The sequence below is a fragment of the Engystomops pustulosus genome, chromosome 7 (assembly GCF_040894005.1).
Source record: "Engystomops pustulosus chromosome 7, aEngPut4.maternal, whole genome shotgun sequence".
NCBI classification, from domain to species: Eukaryota; Metazoa; Chordata; class Amphibia; order Anura; family Leptodactylidae; genus Engystomops; species Engystomops pustulosus.
Genome location: NC_092417.1, coordinates 84,257,853 through 84,281,730, shown reverse-complemented (window position 1 = coordinate 84,281,730; position 23,878 = coordinate 84,257,853). Strand labels below are relative to the sequence as shown.

Below are 23,878 nucleotides of genomic sequence, written 5' to 3'. Positions count from 1 at the left end.
CAAACGTAAACGGTAATGCAATTAGGCAAATTACCTCACATCAGCTGTTGTATATGCGTTTCAAACGCAATGAAAACGCAACCAAAACGCAACGTGTGAACGCGCCCTCAGAGTTTGATCAGGGTGCGATCAGGGTTTGGTCAGTGAAAAACGCACATTTTGCATCAGAGTGCAATGAGTTTTCAGTCAGTGTTTGTTCAGTGTCTCAGTTTTTCACGCACGTTTTTGATGCAATTTCAATGCGTTTTTCACGCGAAGAAAATGCGCGTGAAATGGACTCAGGCCTCTTGCACACTAGCGTTGCGTTTCACGTGCGGGTGCAATGCGTGAAAAACTGACGTTTTGGCTGCGTTTTTGTTCCATTTTTCCTTGCAGTAATTAGCGTTTTTGCGTTTTTCACGCGCGTGTTGTTAGCGTTGTTTTTGCGTTTTCGGCGCATTTTTGACGCGCGTTTCAATGGGAGACTCGAGCAGTTTTCAAAGGGACCATGGTTTGGGATTAAAATGTGTTATTTAATTGAAAAATAATGTCTTCTGATAATTTGCAAACATCTGCGATCTATTCTTCACTGTTCCGCGCGTATATTATCTCCCGACAATTTAGCAGATGTGAAGAACAGTGAAGAATAGAATAAAATCATTGTACACAGTGAACACAGTGATCACAGGATCATTTAAGATAAAAACACAGTGCAGAACACAGTGCAGAATAGATTACAGATGTTCGGCACATCTGCTTACTTGTCGGGAGATACGTGCGGAACGCCGCGAACAAAATAGCATGTGAAGAACAATATATATGTGTGTGAAGAACACATTGCAGATGTTTAAATACATCTGCAATGTGTTCTTCACACATATATATTGTTCTTCACATGCTATTTTGTTCGCGCCGTTCCGCGCGTATCTCCCGACAAGTAAGCAGATGTGCCGAACATCTGTAATCTATTCTGCACTGTGTTCTGCACTGTGTTTTTATCTTAAATGATCCTGTGGTCACTGTGTTCACTGTGTTCACTGTTTTTATTCTATTCTTCACTGTTCTTCACTGTGTTTTATTAATTAAATGATCGTTCGCGAGCAGGGGAAATAATGTTATTCTGGTCACCTAGCAACCCTTACGTTTAAAACGCATTGCACTCGCATTGCACTTGCAATGATTGCGAGTGCAATGCGTTCTTGATGCATCTCCATAGACTTGAATGGGGCGTGAAAAACACGCGTGACTCGCAAAAATAGAGCATGCTGCGATTTTGACGCGCGTGCAAACGAACGCAAGCACGCGCGTTCAAAACCACGCTAATGGAGAAAGACCCATTGAATACAATGGGACAGAGTGCAATGCGAGTTCAGAGCGTCAAATGCACGCGCAGAACTCGCGCGTGAAAAACGCCAGTGGAGAAGGGGCCTCAGGACTGAGCTCAATCTTTTCTATGGCAATTGATGCGTGAAAAACGCATTGCACTTGCATTGCACTTGAATGTGTCTCAGAGTGCGATGCGTTTTTGATGCATCTCCATAGACTTGTATGGTGCGTTTTTCACCCGCGTGACTTGCAAAAGTAGAGCATGCTGAGGTTTAAACGCGCATTCAAAAAACCGCGTGTGTGTTCGTGAAAAAAAAATGCAAGTCTGAAAAAGCCCATTGATTACAATGGATCAGAGTGCAATGCAAGTTCTGCACGTCAAAAGCATGCGCAGAACACGCGCATGAAAAACGCAAGTGTGGAAGGGGCCTAATACCCAGCATTTCAGACTAATATAATAACTGCAGAACACAGTGTAGCAGACCGGAGAGATACTGGAAACGACTGGAAAAGTTGGATACAACTGTAACAATTTTCAGCTTTTGTTTTAGGGCTGTATATATTCAAATATCAAGAGTTTTGTTTTTATATAACAATATAAAACCTAGAGTATGGTCACACGTACCGCTAGTGCTGTGCTTACAAGTGCAGCGCTAGTGCAATGAGGGCGTGCCTCAGCCCAAATGCATTTGCGTTCTCCACAATGTGGCTTTGCGCTCTGGTAAGTAATAACTGTGGGAATACTTATAATGGCATAATTGTGGCTGTATGGTGTTTTGCTACTAAATAGAGGTAAAAGGGATCTCTAGGAAATGGTAATTATCAGTGTAGATGTTCTGATGGCTCAAGGAGGCGTGTCCGAACTTTGCCATCCTATAGTGTTAGTTAACAGCTATACGGGAACTAATTAACTGAGAGGGGGACACATATGTATTTTAGTTCAGAGCTGGAAGAAACAGCCGTTGTGCCCACACATGTGAGGTGATGTTGTCCTCCCTTCACCTTGTATATTGCCTCTATGTGAGTATGCACTAATAAATATCACTTATAGGAAGACAATACTAAGAGGAGAGTGCCATACTCTTTGTCTACTATTGAAGTTTTTTCGTGAAACTCATGCAGTTGGTAAGCAATAACCTGCCTTTCACTGGAAACATAAATAAGGCAGGCCCCTGCGCTAGTACATGCAGCGCTAGCGGTATGTGTGACTGCACCCTAATGGGGTACTTTTATCAGAGGACTCCTTTGTGTATGAAAGACACGGCACATAACTGCAGTGAGTTAATCGCCTTCTCCTTGCAGATAATGCAGCAATAAATTCCTCACAGCTGCCACATAATCCTAATATTGTGGATGTGTTGTCTGCAATTCACTTAAGAATGCTGCACTGCACTGATATTATGCAAGTTTTCAGCAATATACATATATTCAGTGGTAATTAAGTCTGTGTGAATGGGGAGGACCAGCTACTTTCCATTACTCATTGCAGTGTGTAAATGCCACACAGCTGTTTCCAGGGAATAGAGGGTTAATCTAGAAGCACTCAGCAGAACAATGTGCAGAGCCATCAGATCTAGCAGGGTGCAGACAATGGGATGTCAGAACATGGATATTTCTCTCTTCTCAGTTCCAAAATCTGAAGTGTGGGATATAAAAGGCAGCGAGGACTCTAAAACGCAAACTCAGCGCTCTCATCCATAGCCACTTCGCCCACGCCAGCCGCACCTAGATCCTATTGGCTGCAATCAAATTTTTACCAAATCCAAAATACATAGAAAATATCATAACGAAAGACAGATTTTCCCAGTGTGTCTGTTCTAGTAATGTTTTCCTGAATCTTTCTTCTTATACATCTTTGGCATACAGCTGCTGGGTTTGCATTAGTAGTATTAAACCATGCACATTGAAGACAATGGATTACTCAGGGCGCGTTCACACGTTGCGTTTTGACCTTGGTTTTCATTGCGTTTAAAACGCATATACAACAGCTGAGGAGAGGTGATTTTCCTAATGACATCACTGTTAACATTTCCATTTACAAAACGCATCGTAAACACAATGTACCGCACACGTCAACAACGCGTTAACGCATGCGTTCTGTTAATGTTAACAAACATAAATGGTAATGTAATTAGGCAAATTACCTCTCATCAGCTGCACGGTCACACGGTGCCTTTTGGTTGCGTTTTTAATTGTGTTTTGAAACGCATTACAACAGCTTAGGGTGAAGACACACATGGCGTTTTTGGGCCGTTTTTGGGCCGTTTTTACTAAGTGCGTTTTCAGATCGTTAAAAACGCATGCGTTAAAAAACGCATCCGTTTTTAAAAAACGCATGCGTTTTTTGAAAACGCATGCGTTTTTGTCCGTTTTTCCGAAATTGCGCAATGAAAAACGGACAAAAACGCATGCGTTTTCAAAAAACGGATGCGTTTTTTAACGCATGCGTTTTTAACTATCTGAAAACGCACTAACTAAAAACGGCCCAAAAACGGCCTAAAAACGCCATGTGTGTCTTCACCCTTAGGGTGATGGCACACGTGGCGTTTTGAACGCGTTTTGACCAGTTTCATTTATTGGTCAAAGCTGTTAAAAACGCATGCGTTTTTTTTTACAGACTGCTTAAAAACGGGCCAAAAACGCACACAAAACACCACGTGTGCCACCTAACTTAGAAGAGGTGATTTTCCTAACTACAATACTATTAACATTTGCATTTACAAATGTTACAAATGTTACAAACGCATCCGTTTTTGACAGGTTTTACCAATTAAATTAAACACTATTTTTAACGCACTGCTTAAAAACAGGCCAAAAACGCGTTCAGAACGCCACGTGTGCCATCACCCTCATGGGTACAGTCACACATACCAATACCGCTGTGTTTACAAATGCAAGACTAGCGCAATGGTTGGCCTCCGCCTGAACGCATTAGTATTTGAAGTAAAATGCACACGATTGGTAAGTTTCACTGAAAACGCAAATGAGATTAGGTTGAGGAACCTATTGCACTTAGGGCTAGCTGTATGTGTGACCATACCCTCAAATTGCATGCATTAACGCGATGTGTGCATGTGTTAAGTTGATGCTTACATGTGTGTTAACATATACATTTTGTAAACACAATGTTGACAGTCATGTCATCCCCTCTTCGCAGCTGTTATGATGCGTTTGAAAAAGTATGCATTATTCATGGGGCTGGAAATCTGGAGGGCGGATTCCCATGTGGCATTTTTGTTACATTTTTAAACACATCCAAAATGGGGTGAGAAGTTTCATTGGAAACCAACATGCTTTTTCGCCAAACCCCCTCCCACATACGTTTTGGATGTGTTTAAAAAAATTACAAAAACTCCACATGGGAATCTCCCCATAGCCTTGTGCATAAATGAGGACGTGTGCTAGCCATAAAAAATACCAAATGTCCATGTCATGTGCAGGTCCTATACAGCTTAGTTGCCATACCAGCACAAACCATGGTCAGGTATGGCACTATTTTTGGTAGAAAGCGGCCATGTGTTGTTCAGAGGGTGCCTGACAATAAGCTTGCTGACAGGTTCCATTAACAACTAGCAGAAGTGTATTATACTCAAGAGGAGTACAAGTAAGGACTGCATAGGATTCTTCAGTGCTTTTTGCCATAACAGACATGTGAGGTTCCCAATGACTTGGGGCGATTTTGTAGAAATATATTACCGCTGTATTAATTATACAGGATGTGCTGAGCGTCAACAAGACACTGCCCTGCAGACAAACAGAACATTATGGAGTTCTGCACAGACCTTTTAGTCAACATGCGTTACTTGCTACAAATAGAATTCCCGTAATTTGCCATCAGATTGTATTTTGGACTTTTCCTTCTGTGTTTCTCTTACAGCTTCATACATGATTGCATCCAGTAAGCTTCACAATCCCACACCCCTGTGACTGCAGCCCTAGACAGTGCCATCTTAACAACATTTATGTATTGGGGAGGAGGGCCTGGTCTGATCGCACATGTTCCACTAGGCATCCGTTCATAACGTGGCGCTAGCGCACAGGGGGCGGTCCGAACGCACAGGCATTTTCCATGCTCATCAATCGCATGTGTTTCCCTGAAAATGCCTGTGCGTTCGAGCCGAGGACTGCCCCCTGTGCGCTAGCGCCACGTTATGAACGGACGCTTATTGGAACGTATGACCACGGCCTTACATGTGTTTCATTGGAACAGCATAAGCAATATGCTGAGAGCTACCCCGTGCTCTAGTGTTGCTTTAGGCCGCGGTCACACGTACCGCCAGACGTCCGTTCATAACGCGACGCTAGCGCACAGGGGGAGGTCCTCGGCCCGAACGCACATGCGTTTCCAGAGAAACGCATGCGATCGGCTTAACAATCGTATGCGTTTCCCTGGAAACGCATGTGCATTCGGGCCGAGGACCTCCCCCTGTGCGCTAGCATCGCGTTTTGACGGACGCTTAGCGGTACGTGTGACCGCGGCCTTAGGAAAAACAACGCTAGTGGAATGTGTAACTGCAGCCTGAGGGCGCGTTCACATGTTCCGCTAGCGTCACGTTCCGGGAAATGCATGCGATTGATAACCCAAGCCCCGTCCCCTTTGCGCTAGGGTGCGTCCACACCTTCAGTTTTTCAGGTGCAGTTTTTGATGACCAAACCAGTAGTGGAGTGAAAACAGATATGTTTGTAATGATATGTCCCATTTTCATCCACACCTGCTTTTGGCTTCAAAAACTGCATTTGATAAACTGGACGTGTGGCTGCACCCTGAGGGTGAAGACACACATGGCGTTTTTGGGCCGTTTTTACTAAGTGCGTTTTCAGAGCGTTAAAAACGCATGCGTTTTTTGAAAACTGATGCGTTTTTTAACGCATGCGTTTTTAAAAAACGGATGCGTTTTTTAACGATCTGAAAACGCACTTAGTAAAAACGGCCCAAAAACGCCACGTGTGTCCTCACCCTTATACTGTATGTAACTAGTGATCTAATACCAGGTGGGTGACTTTAGCACTTGGACATATAAGCCTGGAGATAGATAGATATTTGGTGGAAGTTGTAGTCTCCAAATAGCTGGAGACTATTTGGACTATTTAACAAATCAAAAAGTAAAGTGGTCCATCAGTAATAGTTTACTCTCAATGCCTAATATTGTTATGTACCAGTATTGCAGCACAGCTCTGTGACCAGTGTTTTTTTCTAACCCCTTGACTACCTGCTGTTCCATTCATTAGGGGCAATGGGGCACCCATTCCACTGATGGTTGGTTCCTAGTGGATTGACAATTGATCAGCATGTGCTGATGAGACTGCAATGATGACTCTATACCTAATACCACCACAGCAGTGATGATTTATATACACATCCTTGATCTAGGCTATAGAATATGATTCTTCTATTCACGTGCCTAGTACAGCCTGTACAGTGCTGTTGTAAGGATCCAAGTAAAAGTTGTTAGAATTACATAACTCCTCATGGCTTTCGTGTATTAAATGAAAAATATGCCACTTTCTAATTCTGGAATGTTTTACACCATGGATTACAAACAAAATAATATGGCAACACTCCAATGACACAGGAGGTGTTAGTATTCCACTTTATTAATCACCAGAAGTGCTACCCAGTAACTCATAGTGACTGAGTGAGTTTGCTGTCCTTTAAAAAGGGCGCAAACAATAATGAGATTTAAAGCTCATAATGCATCAAAGGTTTGGGAAGGGCGGCGCTGTACAAGCCATAACATACAAGGTCTATATACACAGATATGGAGAATGACACTTTTCCCAAAATGAGTCATATGGTCACTTCTGGTTAGGTTGGTTGGTTGCTTTCCAGCAGCACAAATGGAGTACCCAAAATGATAGCAGCTACAAGGGCACCCAGGTGGTCTGGCCTACAAATGTTATTTTCCATGGCTTAAAGGAAATCTACACATTCCACTGATAATATCACAGAATGTTGAGCATTTACTATGCTTCATTAATTGCATAATGGGTACTTCTCAGGGTGCAGTCACACACAACGCTTCAAAAGGTTGGGGTTTGGCCCGATCGCATCCATGGTTCCCCGGCCTTTGTGTTGCGTTTTTAAAAAGTGACCGCACCCTTGGGCAGTTTTCCCACCTGTCTGAAAAGGGACTGTGGCAGGAGGTCCAAGTATGACTAACCTGTGATATACTATACAAGATTAATCATCCAGCATCACACACAATTATTAATCTGACGCAGTATAAGCTGAACTGTCTAGTTCTACACTGCACTGGTCTAAAGACTGACACATATATAGATCTACCCCTTTAACTTTTAAATTGGTGAGTTCCAGCTATTTTTTTGCTTTTCCTCTACTGCAAGATCTGATTGTTCTCATCTACTGGGTATGAGCAACACCTACAGAACATCACTATCCTATAAGCTGTGACCAGTACACGGCTAAAGAGCTGAAGTTCCAGACAAGTTTACCATCCTGGAGTCTCTCTGAAAGCTATTTTGAAAATAGCCGTACGTATATATTTAGACCTGAAACATTAGTTAAAAGCACTTCTATAGTCCACCTAAAAATACCCAGTCATGGATGTGATAACCACTGACCCGCATCACCCTTCCTGCGAACACATAGATGTGTTTGTGTTTTACATAGCACTAGAGTTCATTGGATAAAGTACATATAATCACTGTATTTTCTCAGTGATTTCTAAACTGTTTTACATATCTTTAGGATATGAGATCAATATGTGACGGGCACCGCTCCCATAGCAATACTTAATGTCTATTTTTTTAAAAAACTTTTTGAGTTTCTAATTTAGCATTTTTTAAACTATTATTGTATTCCCTCTTTTATAGGTTGAAAAAGAGATTAAAATCATAGGGGGGGCGGGGACTATTACATTTCTACTACTGCCTAGTCTAATTGCGGATTCACAATGGAATGGCCATTCTATTAAGTTTCCATTTTTCTTTAATTTTTTTTTTGTCTGCATCTGTTTATTAGCACATCTGTTTTTTTTTGCACCTGCAGAGAAAAATTAAGGTTTAACACTGGTTATAAAACCTAACAAAACAAGGATCGGTCATTATATTTTTGTGGACCCAAAGCCTTCCATGATGCGCATGCTTGAAAAAAAAGGAATTCTAGAAATTTTACAGTTCTAAAATTTTTCCACAGGTCAGTGAAAACAACAAAAATGTGAAAGCGCCCTTAGAAAAGAATGGTTTGGTAATTCATGGATGAGGGGCCTCATTCATGCGTTTAAATCATTGCATTAAAACGATGCAAGACACCGGGTTTTGGTTACCAATCAATTGCGTTTCCATAGAAATGCGATCAGGCTGAAGCCCACCCCTGTAAGATAGCAGTATGTGTGACTGCACCCTGAAAGAGCCCTTACTTTCAAGAATGTGATCGTAAGTCCTTACATATTTTGGTCTACATTGTCAGTGGAAGGTCAGGAAGTGGTTAAGGAGAGGATCTAACTCCACAATGGCCACCCTTTATTTTAACAGAATGGACCCCAAGTAATGCACAAATGAAAACTTCTCCCAGACAGTTATGGGCTAGTCTAGGAAAGTATGTATATATACCAGTACCTCACGATCTTTAAAGCACTGCTGAATATAATGCTATATTTTCATTATTATGTACGTACAAAGTAAGGCTCAAGGAACACTAGGCCGGATTCCAGACGTGTCAAGTGTTAGAGGGGGGTCGAGCGCTCCTCACCCCGATCCTGTCCATAAGAAGCTGAGCAGCCGCACCGCAAATCGGTCCAAAGACAGGACATGGTCTATGTTTTGTGGCTCGCATATGAAAATCACATGACTGACTGTATTTCCCGTTAAAGTGAATGGGGCCATGTACTAGCCGAAAACATTATGGTACCACTATCTCATGACCAAAAAAATGTTCAAGGGGCTTATGGTAGATTTACATACCTTGCCATTGAATGCGGCAAAATATTTATTTCTTACCCATAATATCACATTGTTTTAGAATAGTGAAAATTAAAATAAATGTGCCATAAATGATAAGTCACTGAAGTCAGCCAACCTGTTACAGTTCACCAACTAAACAAAGAAAACCATCCAGTACATGGGGTATCTACAGACATTATTATGCAAGTTTAAACCAAGTGTATCATACAGTTAGAGCTAAACGTGATAAATGTGCCATTATTAAGACTGCCTGCTCTATGTCTGCACATCAAATTCTTGCACAATAATAAACATGATGACTCCACCAGAAGAATAGTGAGTGTGACTGCAGCTCTGAATCTCCGTATATTACCCCCTGATCATTAGAGGATACAAACAACTCGTCCTCCTTGATTTTGAATTAACCCCCGCCCCCACTAACTCCACTGCATTCCTTCCTGTCTCCGCCTCCCTGCATACTCTCGCAGACCGAGCAAGCCATTTGAGCGCTTACTCTGTCCGCATCAGATCGCGGACACTATCTCTTATGCGCCGGGTTCAGCACAGGGTTGGTAGTCAGTGAAGCGGATGCAGGTATGCAAACTCCGCTGGGCGTTGCTTAGCCGCCGCAACCCTGTGCTCAACGAATTGAATGAACAGGTCTGCAAGAATATGCAGGGAGGCGGAGCAAGAAGCAATGTAGCGGAGGGATTTTTAATTTATAATCGAGGAGGACGAGCTGTTTGTGGAGGGGTACTTACGCCACTTCCACACTTGCATTGCAGATCACGTCAGAGTCTGATCAGGGCGTGATCAGCGTTTGGTCAGTGAAAAACTGACATTTTTCATAGTGCAATCAGTTCAGTGTCTTAGTTTTTCACACTTTTTCAATGCAATTTCAATGCGTTTTTCACGCGCAGATAACGCGCATGAAAAAGACTCAGGGCTGAGCTCTATCTTTTCTATGGCAATTGATGTGTGAAAAACGCATTGCACTTGCATGTGTCTTAGAGTGCAATGCGTTTTTGATGAGTCTCCATAGACTTGTATGGTGCATTTTTGTATGCGCGTGACTTGCAAAAGTAGAGCATGCTGAGTTTTAAATGCGCGTTAATAAAACCTGTGCGTGCGTGAAAAAAAAACAAAAAAGCAAATCTGACCAAAGCCCATCGATTACAATGGGTCAGAGTGCAATGCAAGTTCTGCGCATCAAGAACACGCGTGTGAAAAACGCAAGTGTGAAAGGGACCTTTGAGAAACAATGACTACGCCCAGGGGGCGACTAGGCAGGGAGCTAGGTAAAGTTTTATAAAAGTTATTGTTTGAAAGAAACAAGCCAGAAATCTGATGAAAACTGGTTTGCTTGGTATTGACTGTGGGCACGTGGGAGAACCTTAAAACAGTGTTCCGGTGACAGTTTCCCTTTAACACTCAATATAGATTCGGACTAGCCTTACCTCACAATTGGGATTGTATGGTAGTGGTAGGTAGTCTCAAATCCCCCTTCCAGGACCATGTTTAGTAAAGCAAATACGTACTAATTGTCTGTAAATGATATACAAGTTCGCTTCTACTGTGTTATCAGGGCAGATGCACCGATTTAAAGATCTTTCCATTCAGCTATATGCTGGAGATACACATGCAAATGATTTCCGCTTTTATTCAGCGCACAGATGTGTCTACACAGGGAAGTTGTCATCTTAGGAGGCTGGCAATGCAAATAACAGAAGCACCTGCTATATGTTCTGTCCCTCTACTACAATGTCTGTATCCAAGGCTGTATTGCTGTCCAGTAACTCTCTGAACCAAGATACAAGGTGCAGCAATACATCCAGCACATTAGAGACTCTGGGTCACCAGTCTCAGCTTATTCGAAACTGGCACCTGCCCAAATTAAACATGTTTCTTTCCTCTCTGGGAATTAGGAGCAGAACACAGTTCTTCCCACGGTAGGATTCAAAGTCTGTGTCCGATTCTACCGACGGGATCTTGTGCCCTCTGTTTTATTCTACATTATCTCACTGTGGATGTGTCTGCCGAGTATACATGTGATACCTAGGAACAGTAATTTGTATTATCATCACATATGTGTACCCATAATACCTGTACAATCTGGTGCTCATACAGTGGTACCTATGCAACTCTGCATATCACCAATTGTTAAGTGTCTGGAGGGTTATAGCAGGACTGGATACATTTTCTTGCATCCCAGTTATAACATACATATGTTCTTCCTAGATGATGCTACTGATCTCCTATGACAGTGATGGCGAACCTATGGCACGGGTGCCGGAGGTGGCACTCGGAGCTCTTTCTGTGGGCACTCAGGCCATCACCAGAGATGGCTCCAGGTATCTTCCTGCAATCCCAGACAGCCCAGGACTTGCTGTGCACAGAGCTATTTTAAAGTGACAGCTCTACCTGGGACTATTTTCTGCTTTATTGGTGTCCTCAGGGGCTGGTATCAATGAAAACTGTGACAGAGAAGGGAGTATAAATCACACATTACATTTCAGTGTTGGCACTTTGTGATAAATAAGTGCGTCTTTGAAGTAGTTTGGGCACTCGGTCTCTAAAAGGTTTGCCATCACTGTCCTATGAGATCAACATCTCCTCATAATTCACCATAACAGTACTCTACAGAGCAATCCTGAAGATGAGCAACAGAATGCACTGTAGAGGTGCAAAGGCACTACACACATGATTAAAAAAATTACACATAATGTACAAATAAGTCGCACCTACCCCAACACAATTTACCACAAATGCCATACACCTAACACAGATCAAGGATAAACATAACTTGCCCAAATGTAACACATAACAAGCCACACTGGAGGGTGGTGCAAAGTACACAAAGGTGCAACACAAAAGACAATATACCACCAGTGTCATACATGTGCCACAGAGACAAACATCACAATACATACACCTCACCTAAACTTCACACAAGATGGTACTGATACAATGGACAATTCCCAACCACAAAGATAATCTGTGACGTGCTACAAAACAACAAAAAATAACAGGCCACACTGTCACAACACAGACAACAGATAACAAGTCACACTTTAAAATATGCGACAACACAGGGCAGATACAGAAACCATATGTAACGGGTAACATTTTGTCACAACATAGACAACACACAGGACAGACATGTAACAGGCCATGCAGTAAAATATGTCACACAGGAGATATAGACACAACTGGGCACGTTCACTTAAAGTGCTATTTACGTGTATAATGCTGGCTGCGCCAATACACTAAGATTGTGCGCCAGAAATGATGAATGTGTCACTTCCCTGCAATGGCCCCAAAAAAGTTCACCATCTTTTTTTGTGGTGCACCTTTAACATATACAAATCAGTTGGACTGACCAACAGCACGCCCCCTAATTTGTGTCACATGGAAGTCAGCGCAGCTGCGCCACAAAACAGTCGCGTGTGACACAATAGCTGCACAAACACTTCTTTATATACCTTTGCAAGCTGTTTAAGCCTAGAAAAATGTACACGGTTCGACAAAAGTATGGCGCAAAGCGCTTGGTAAATGTGCCCCACTTTGTAACAGGTAACACTGTGTCACAACATAGACATCACAGACAACATACAAGACAGACACAACATATGTAACAGGTAACACTGTGTCACAACATAGACACCACAGACAACATACAAGACAGACACAACATATGTAACAGGTAACACTGTGTCACAACATAGACATCACAGACAACATACAAGACAGACACAACATATGTAACAGGTAACACTGTGTCACAACATAGACACCACAGACAACATACAAGACAGACACAACACACAGGAGATACAGACACAACACATGTAACAAGTGACTCTGTGTCACAACATAGACACCACAGACAACACACAGGACAGACACAACATATAACAGGCCACACTGTAAAATATGTCACATCACACAGGAGATACAGAATATGCAACCGGTAACTCTGTGTCACAACATAGACAACATACAAGACAGACACAACACACAGGAGATACAGACACAACATATGTAACAGGTAACACTGTGTCACAACATAGACATCACAGACAACACACAGGAGATACAGACACAACATATAATAGGCCACACTGTAAAATATGTCCCATCACACAGGAGATACAGACAGAATGTGCAACTGGTAACTCTGTGTCACAACATAGACAACATACAGAACAAGCACAACAGGTAATTGGGTCCCAACATAGACACCACAAAGGACATAAAGACACAACATGTAACAAGTAACACTATGTCACAACATAGACACCACAGACGCCACACAGGACAGACACAACATGTAGCAGGCCACACTGTAAAATTTGTCACATCACACAAGAGAGACAGACACTATATGTTACAGGTAACACTGTGTCACAACACAGACAGACACAACGTGTAAGAGGTCACACTGTGTAATATAGAGTGACACAATGTCACACACATAGACATAAAAGACAGGTAAGATCACAGGACACTACTATAATAATACATTAGATAAGAGAAATCGCAAACAAAAGTGGCAAGGAAAGTCGCAAAAAGCCACACGCACGACACGCACAGAAAGTAACCCAACACGGTCCCAGCCTCTCCTCCGTGCACATCCCGCTACAAGTTCCAGGCGGGGACGGACAGGTGATAGCAGGCCGTGTCACCACAGGACGTGCACGTCTCCCTCACACAGGACAGGTAGCCCCGGAGCCCCGCTCCTCACCATATCTCCGGTGCCGCTCTCTCCTCCGCTCACCTCGCTGCTGCCATGTTCGGGACTAGTGGGAGCCCCAGAGCGGCACTCGGGCCGCCCCGCCCCCTCCCGTGTATTACGAAGAGCCGCCACAAGGTGGGGTGCGAGGGCAGACCCTATCCTAGAATACAGAGGGACAGCTACAGGTATCTTCGAGCGGTTATAGAAGAGGACAAAGGAAAGTGCAATGGCTGCAAAATTCCAGCCCCAATCCTGTAGAGCGTCACCATATGCTGGGAGCTGTAATGTACAACAGGTATTAAATGTAGTATTTTCCTGAGAATGGAAATCCTGTCCCAGCAAATACATTGGTTACTTGTCCAGCCTTACAAAGGATCTTAGGTTTGCAGTTCCTTGGTGACCTCGCTGCTTTATACAAAGTAAAATAAACGGCTTAAAAGGTTTATTGATCATGAAAACTTGTTTTTTACATCGAAAAACTGTCACGAAAACTTTAAAAGGTGTGACCAGGACAGGTAGATATGACCTACCATATCCATAGGTCATTCATTGGGGACCAGTGCTGGTACCACAGTGACACATATAGAAATTGTAACACCCGTCCCGTCTAGAGCTTTAAGATGATCATTTAGATGACATTTAGTGAATAATAACAGTAATATAACAAAATATTTGCATGGAACCTATAACATAACTATAAGCAATACATGGGAAAAGTGCCAAAACCCATTCTACGACTTGGATACAGCAACAGAACCAAGATCACTGCATAGATGCAGTGCCAGAACCAAGATAATTCCATTGATATCTAAACATAACGAATATTAATACACAGATACAGCTGGATAACCTTTCTAACTAGAAACAGTGCTAGAACCAAACGTACTACATAAATATTGTACCACAGCCATCTATATAGATACAGTACCAGAACCATGCTTACTACATAGATATGCCAGAGCAAACATACAGTAAAGATACTATACCAGTACCAAGCATTTTTCAGCATGGTGGGTGGTTTGGTCAGCCATGGGCTCCTGGGAACCTTGATTATAATATAATACTATAATCCGCCATTAGTCAGACCATCAAAAAAAATTGTTACTTCAAATTATCTATATGAATTGGAGTTAGACATTGGATTTTTACCAAACGTGGCAAACAACAAATATGTGGCAGGTTTTCTGAAAATATTCAAATGCATCAAAATAATAATAAATCATATGAAAAACTCCTGAACTGTAAAGCTGCCTAGTAATAAAGTTGCCCACACACCCCTGCAGACTAATTTAATTCAGGAGTCTGAGAATGTTGGCTGTAGTGGAGATTATATTGGTTATCTCCTAGTTTTTCAAGCCAAATAGACTACGAACCATTAAAATTTGTTGCAATCCCATGACAACATAACACTCCAATGCCAGCTCAATACAAAGAAAGGGAGGGCGACAAATATAATTTGGCAATCGGACAACAATGTATTAATGACAACTTCCCGAAAGGAAAGCTCCTGTGGTGATAAGGATGATGTCATCACTGAATATACAGCATCCAGGGTGGGGGTGAACAGGAAACCAAACACACATTGGATTGTCCATATAAATCACTAGTGAATAGCTTTTATTTTTTTCCATTCAAGACAATAGCTAATCATGAGAATACTTGCTGGTTTATTTATATAGAAGGAATCTATACGTAAAGTTTTTAATCAATGTGTATATACATTATTTATTTTACTGATACAGGCAGTCCCCGGGTTACATACAAGATAGGGTCTGTAGGTTTGTTCTTAAGTTGAGTTTGTATGTAAGTCGGAACTGTATATTTTATCATTGTAATCCCAGCCAGAGCTTTTTTGGTGTCTGTGACAATTGCATTTTAAAAATGTTGGGTTGTCATAAGAATCAATATTAACACTAAAGCTTCATTACAGACACCTGTGATAACTGTTACAGCTGATCATTGTAGCCTAGGGCTAAAGTACAATAAATTACCAATATCCAGAGGTTCGTTTGTAACTAGGGGTCGTATGTAAGTCGAGTGTTCTTAAGTAGGGGACCGCCTGTACTTGAACTGATCCAGGGTCTGATCCTGTTTTATTCAGCAGAGCTGCACACACTATTCTGCTGATGGAGTTTATGTATAGATACAGTACATAACTTATCCTAGCTGCTACTGAGTTACATCCTGCGTTATACTATACAACTGCACTCGCTAATGAGGTCAAATTATTTATTTGGTTGAGTACTTACATCATACAATTCTGTAGACTATATAAATCCAGTAGATGTCATCTTTAGGCCAGGAAATGTATAATAATATGATCTAGGAATACCTCTGTTTGCATTATAGATACAAATATTAAATGGTTATGTCTTTCCCCAGTTTACTGAATGTATAATCAATAAGGATTTTTGCATGCAGCTCTGGAGTTATAGGACAAGCAGTGCAGTGCATTTTACATGAGAATTACAATTTTATGTAGATTAAGTGTTAATTATAAAGCTGTACATACTCTTAATAATGAAAAGTTCAGAAAGAGGTCTATAGGGTACGCTGACTTATATCTCCTCCAAGGAGATAAGTGTTGTCAGGGATAGTTCCTACATAACAATCTGGGATTTTACCTTATAATAGAGTCTGCATGAGAGTAACAGATCAGGAAACCACAGTGACTCATAGTCTGTCCAACCTTATGATCACATAACCGGTACTTGAAATAACTATGCCTTAGCCCTTATTCACAGGCCTCCAATAGGATTGTTATTTTAATATTTGATTTGATTTTCTAGCTACATAATGGCCCTGAGAGGTTACCTGCACTAACCCGGGCAGATAAACAATCTTCACCATAGTTTCCAACCAACACATTTATACAAGGAACAAAAACCCATTCATATCTCAGCGGCTTAATAGACTGTTTACCTTCTAAGGGTAGAAAGGTGGATTAGAGGCTTGGATTCCCAGTATATCTCAATGGCTGGCCTGCTGTGCCCACAGAGTTGGCAATTTAGTCAAGTCTACATCCTTTTAACCTCTTATGTGCCTGGCATGGATGAAATGTGGCGATGTGATTATGAAAGTATATTTCCTCTATCATAGAAAGACATTGCACTGATCTAAAGTTATATCCTGTAGTACACTTGGAAGCTGAATGCACTCTTCTTCTGCTGGTGAATTCACAAACTATTATTAATTTAGCATCAATCCAGTGTTACTTTCATTTTAGTACGTATAGAATGTAATATTCAAAAATTAATAAAAAAGTTTATTTAAAGAGCTTTAAGAAGCCAACAAGTTTTGTGAAAGTCAGACCTAAGGCTTAGTTCACACTTGCTTTAGGGTTTTCTGTTGAAGTAAATCTACCACCAGGATCAAAAAATGTAAACCAAGCCTACTTACATGCATGTGTGTGGAAGGATCAACTCTTTATTTTGCTTTTTATTCCCTTGTTTAAAAAATGGCTATATAGAACTAGTACTTGGGGACCGTCTGACAATATTCAACTCCAGACATATACAGTTCTTTTTACTTATTATTATTGGTAAGAAAAATACTGTCAAATGTTTTACACAGTGTCTTGCTGGAATGTGGAGAGAGTTCTTTTACATCACTTAGCTTTTCATGGCATGTGACCAGGTTGATGTCATCTAAGGTCCTTTACCCAGTAATATTAACATCTACCTCATGTATGTGTCTGATCACATGAAATCACAACATGCCTCCACGGAGGTATGGGATGGAATAGAAGACCATGGAGGCGTGCTGTGAGTTCACGTGATCAGATGCCTCGCCCTGGACTCATGACTTGAAGTGCTGAATAGTGATGAGGCATAGGCATGGGGAGGAGAAGATGGGAGTGTCTGGTTCTGCAGGACAAGCCCCCACTAATGCCAGGTAACATAAAATAGTTGATTTTTTTGTGGCTATGAGGGAAATCATTTTTAGGTAAATTTAGTAAATATGGCTCTATGGAAACATGTCAAGAGGTGTATTTGAGAAAAATGTGATGACAGGTTCTCTTTTAAACTGTTTCATTTTATTTATTTTAAAGTTACAAAAAGTGGGGGGGAAAAGTTTTTTCTTGTAATGCAAATAATATATTTTTATTTTCAAATTAACTAAACTTTATAAAAAAATTAACATTATGAATGAATTTCCTATTTTGTGATTGTCATTATGTCTTGGGCAAACAAGTTGACAATGCTGATGTTTTTCATTGTGCATGTGCAGGTGGATTTTTTTATTTCATTGTGAAATATTAATGTTTATTTCTAAATATTTATTAATATTTTGAGAGAGTGTGTGTGTGTGTGTGTGTGTGTGTGACTTTACCCCATGAGAACATAAAGGAAATGACTGCTACTACTTCAGCACTATGCAGTAAAGAAAGGAGAAATTTGTGGTATTAAACCGCTTCTACCTTTTGATCAGGTTCTCCTCCTTACATTACTGTTAACATTTGAATTTACAAAACGCATAGTAAACACAATGTTGACACATGCGTTAACTTGGCGTTTATATTTTCGGTTTGTAAATGCAAATGTTAACAGTAATGAAATAAGGCAAATCACCTATTCTCAGCTGTTGTAATTAGTTTTAAAATGCATTAAAAACGCAATTAAACCGATACGTGTGACTTAGAAGTAACCAATAAAAAAAATGCTAAAATTTAAGAATTTTGACAAAAGAGGTTACTGTGCAAAATGTGAAACAGTTAAAGCATGTGAAATAATTCCAATTTACATGTTAAAATCTGGTCCATGGAAAAAAAACTTCCTTTACACCTGCCCTGGACCAGGTGCAGATTTGCGCAAAAAAAGTGAAATGTCGCACTGAACATCTGGAAAACAATGATACATAAGGCACGCTGCACAAAGGTGCAGACAAGGCATACTTGAAAAAGAACAGAGTTAAAAGTCGCAAAAACGGCAAAAGTCACTAAAATTTGACAATTTGCCGAGATGAAACTATGATACATGTGTCCCAATGACTCCAACATCTCTGCTATTCCACAACACATAGATCTGCTGTGCCTGTAGCTTGTAGTTCTCCTCACGCTGTGTACATGCTGGCAGGAAGTCAGTGTCTGTGAATAAGTGAGAGCTCCGTCCTGGAATGCAAGGGGACAAGCCCCTGCAGAGGGAGCGCAGAGAGAGAAATCTCAGCTCCTCGGCCATCAGACAGAAAACCAAGATGGCTGCGGGGGCTAAAGTCAAAAGTTACAGGTCCGGAAACCAGGGGCAAGTGAAATAGTGTATACTATCTATGAAATGCTGTATATTTTTTAATAACAGTGAATTAGAGAATGTGTTATCTTGTTATCCAGTGTACATTTAATAAACTTGTCTTTGTGGGGATACCCCTTTAAGTGGCCGAGTTTGGCTAGATCCCAACACTTCAGTAGTGAGTATCAGCTCTGTGCTGGTTGCCCGCTCTGAGTGGGCAGTGGGAGTACCGAGGGAGCATGGGGGGCAGTGGAAAAGTACTTTGGAGGGGTGTGTAATAGCCAGAGAACCTGGAAGGGCCCCTTTTTGTATCTGTCTGTATCATCCAACTGTAGATAATTTAATGGACTTTAATAAAGAAATTTTAATTGCTTCTTGACAAGTGCTGAAGTGATCCTTTTCCATTGATGGAGCATATGGAAGGCTTCAGGCTTACAAGCATCAGGGATAGCAAGGGATTACATGGATTGAGCATGGCTCCTAATAAACATATAGTTGTATTCATGATGCTGGTAACTAATTAGTTAATATTGAATACAGCTCAAAATATTTTTATTTAAATATATACAACAAAGATGACATTTACCAAAGCACACAAGGGGCCACCCTGGAACATCAATTGCAGATTACAAAAACAATATTTACTCAATATCATGTCCATTTGATACCTTAACCCCTTAACACCGCAGCCCTTTTTCGTTTTTGCGTTTTCATTTTTCACTCCCCACCTTCAAAAATCTGTAACTTTTTTTTATTTTTTCATGTACACTGCTGTGTTACGGCTTATTTTCTGCATAACACATTACACTTCAAAATTTCCGTATTTAATATTCCATGCCCTTTACTGGGGAGCTGGAAAAAAATTCCAAATGCAGTGAAATTGGTGAAAAAACGCATTTGTGCCGTATTCTTGTGGGCTTGGATTTTACGGATTTCATTGTACACCCCGAATGACATGTCTACTTTATTCTTTGGGTCGGTACGATTACGGGGATAACAAATTTATATAGGTTTTATAATGTTTTCATACATTTTTGGGGGGATTTTGGGGCTGTGCGTGTTGTCGTTTTTTGCAGATTTTGATGACGTTTACAATGTTATCATTTTTAGGACTGTACGACCTTTTGGTCACTTTTTATCGAATTTTACATTTTTTGTAAAATGGCAAAAAAGTGGCATTTTCGACTTTGGGCGCGATTTTCCGTTACGGGGTTATACGCAGTGAAAAAACTTCATTATATTTTGATAGATCAGGCATTTTCGGACTCGGCATTACCTAATGTGTTTATGATTTTTACTGTTTATTTATATTTATTTATATTTATATCAGTTCTAGGGAAAGGGGGGTGATTTGAATTTTTAGGTTACTATTTTTCAGACTCCCTAGGGTACTTTAACCCTAGGTCAGTGATGGCTAACCTATGGCACTGGTGCCAGAGGTGGCACTTGGAGCCCTTTCTGTGGGCACTCAGGCCATCACCAGAGATGACTCCAGGTATCTTCCTGCAGTCCCAGACAGCCCAGGACTTGCTGTGCACAGAGCTATTTTAACCCCTTAATGACCGCCCTATCGGGATTCTACGTCGGTCATTAAGGGTACTTCTTCTGATGCGACGCCTTTCTACGGCGGCGCATCAGAAGAAGTTTTCGGGACACCGGGTCTCGCTGGTGCCGGTGTCGGGCTGTGATATCACAGCCCAGACCCGGCACTAACACCCGGGATCGGAAAAACTCCGATCCCGGGTGTTTAACCCCTTGCACGCCGCGGTCAAGCATGACCGCGGCGTGCAAGTGTGTCCCCCGTGGATCGGACCCCCCCGGTGTGCTTACCGGGGGATCCGATCCCTCCTGCCGCTGCCCCGGGTTCCGACGAGTGACCCGGGGCTGTCGGCTCCTCTTCTCACCGGGTCCGGACCCGGCTGTAAGTAACTGAGCATGCGCAGCATGCTCAGTTACTTTCACTATACACTGCAATACAAGTGTATTGCAGTGTAAAGGCTTGAATAAGCGATCGGATGATCGCTTATTCAAGCCAAGAAGTAGAAAATGTAAAAAAAAAAAAATTAAATCTTTTTATAATATAATTAAATAAATAAATAAATAAAATAAAAGTCCCATAATCTCCCCAGTAACACATAAAATGCAAATAAAGTATATAAAACACAAAACACGTACATATTTGGTATCACCGCGTCCGTATTAATCTGTACAATAAATCTAAATCAATATTGAACCCGCTCGGTGAACTACGTAAAAAAAAAACTCGAAAAACTTCCCATAATATACAATTTTTCATCAAACACCATCACAAAAAATGTTCTAAAAAGTGATCAAAAAAAGTTACGGTACCTAATATGATACGACTGAAAAGAACAACTGTTTTCGCAAAAAATAAGCCCTCAACCAGATCTGACAACAGAAAAATACAGAATTTATGGCCCTGAAAAGTTGTCAATAGTAAAAACAATGCGATTTTCTCCAATATTGGTTTTGCTCAGGAAAATTGAGCAAAATAAGAAAAACTATATAAATGAGGTATCACCGCGTCCGTATTAATCTGTACAATAAATCTAAATCAATATTGAACCCGCTCGGTGAACTACGTAAAAAAAAAACTCGAAAAACTTCCCATAATATACAATTTTTCATCAAACACCATCACAAAAAATGTTCTAAAAAGTGATCAAAAAAAGTTACGGTACCTAATATGATACGACTGAAAAGAACAACTGTTTTCGCAAAAAATAAGCCCTCAACCAGATCTGACAACAGAAAAATACAGAATTTATGGCCCTGAAAAGTTGTCAATAGTAAAAACAATGCGATTTTCTCCAATATTGGTTTTGCTCAGGAAAATTGAGCAAAATAAGAAAAACTATATAAATGAGGTATCACCGCGTCCGTATTAATCTGTACAATAAATCTAAATCAATATTGAACCCGCTCGGTGAACTACGTAAAAAAAAAACTCGAAAAACTTCCCATAATATACAATTTTTCATCAAACACCATCACAAAAAATGTTCTAAAAAGTGATCAAAAAAAGTTACGTTCCCTAATATGATACGACTGAAAAGAACAACTGTTTTCGCAAAAAATAAGCCCTCAACCAGATCTGACAACAGAAAAATACAGAAGTTATGGCCCTGAAAAGTTGTCAATAGTAAAAACAATACGATTTTCTCCAATATTGGTTTTGCTCAGGAAAATTGAGCAAAATAAGAAAAACTATATAAATGAGGTATCACCGCAATCGTAGTGAACCAGAGAATAAAGATAAAATATTATTTTTACGTTACGGTGAGCGTGGGGGGGGGGGGGGGAAATGCTCACAATCCAAAATAAAAATTGATGATTTTGTTTGTGTCCCCCTTGAAATAGTTAATAAAATCTCATGAATAAGCTTTAGACTCCCAAAATAAATTATTTATACATTGTATCTCATCCCATAAAAAATAAGCCCTCATATGATCGCATTACCAAAAAAAATAAAAATTTATAGGTTGTACAATGTGACAATACAAATCTGCTGTGAATGGCGCCTCCTTTCATTCTATACTCGGCCGTGCGCCCGTACAGCCGTTTACCACCACATATGGGGTATCAGTAAACTCGGGAGGAATTGGGCATCAAGCGTTGCAGTGCGTTTCATCATTTAATTTATTCTGAAAATGTCAGTTTTGGCCTAAATGAATGTATTTCCAAAAAAATTCCATAGTTTCTAAATCGCAGGTCCATATTTTTTAACCCATGTGAAACACTTAAAGGGTTAATGGACTTAATAGAAGTTGTTTTACATATGTTGAGGGGTGAACTTTCTATAGTGGGGTAATTTATGAGGTTTTACTATTATTTAGGCCTCTCAAAGTCACTTGAAAGCTGAGTTGTCCCTCAAAATGTGAGTTATGGCAATTTTCATGAAAATAAGAAAAATCGCACCTAAAGTTCTGCGCCTCATAACATCCTAGAAAAATGACCGGAAGCATAAAATATCATCCCAACATAAAGCAGATATTCTGTAAATGTTAATTATCAAACTTTTTGGGTAGTTTTACTTCCTGTCTGGAAACCAGAACATTTCAAACTTGGAAAATGAAGAATTTTTACAAACTTTTGCCAAATTTTCACTTTTTTTCAGAACGAAACGCAAAACTTATCACTTAAATTTTATAACTATCATGAAGTATAATGTGTCACGAGAAAACATTCTCAAAATCACCAGGATATGTTAAAGCGTTCCGAAGTTATAACCAATTATCGTGAGACATGTCAGATTTGAAAAATCGAGTCTGGTCATTGAGCTGAAAACTAGTGTCGGTGATAAGGGGTTAAAGTGACAGCTGTACGTGGGACTATTCTCTGCTTTATTGGTGTCCTCAGGTGCTGGTATCAATGAAAATTGTGACAGAGAAGGGAGTATAAATCACAAATTACATTTCTGTGTTGGCACTTAGCGATAAATAAGCGGGTCTTTGTTGTAGTTTGGGCACTCGGCCTCTAAAAGGTTTGCCATCACTGCCCTAGGTTATCTGTAAGATCCTATCATATACTGCCATACTACAGTATAGCAGTATATGGGGATTTTACTCCTCATACATTACAATGTGCTGATAGCACATTGTTATGCATGGGTTAACCCAAAGTATCCTCGGGTTTTCGTGAGACCCGAAGCTACCATGGTGATGGATCGCTGCTCCCTGATGACGTCATG

The 23,878-nt window shown here is 40.6% G+C and overlaps 1 protein-coding gene across 2 annotated transcripts in view; it reads right to left on the bottom strand.

Annotated features, from left to right (window-relative positions):
• Positions 1–14,090, bottom strand: part of LOC140070528 (puratrophin-1-like) — a 68,449-nt gene extending 54,359 nt beyond the window's left edge. For both annotated transcript variants that reach the window (XM_072117148.1, XM_072117150.1), the window contains exon 1: positions 13,952–14,090. In XM_072117148.1, the coding sequence (XP_071973249.1) occupies positions 13,952–13,954 (3 nt within the window). In that variant the 5' untranslated portion in view covers positions 13,955–14,090. The remainder of the gene's footprint in view (positions 1–13,951) is intronic.
• Positions 14,091–23,878: the final 9,788 nt, after the last annotated feature.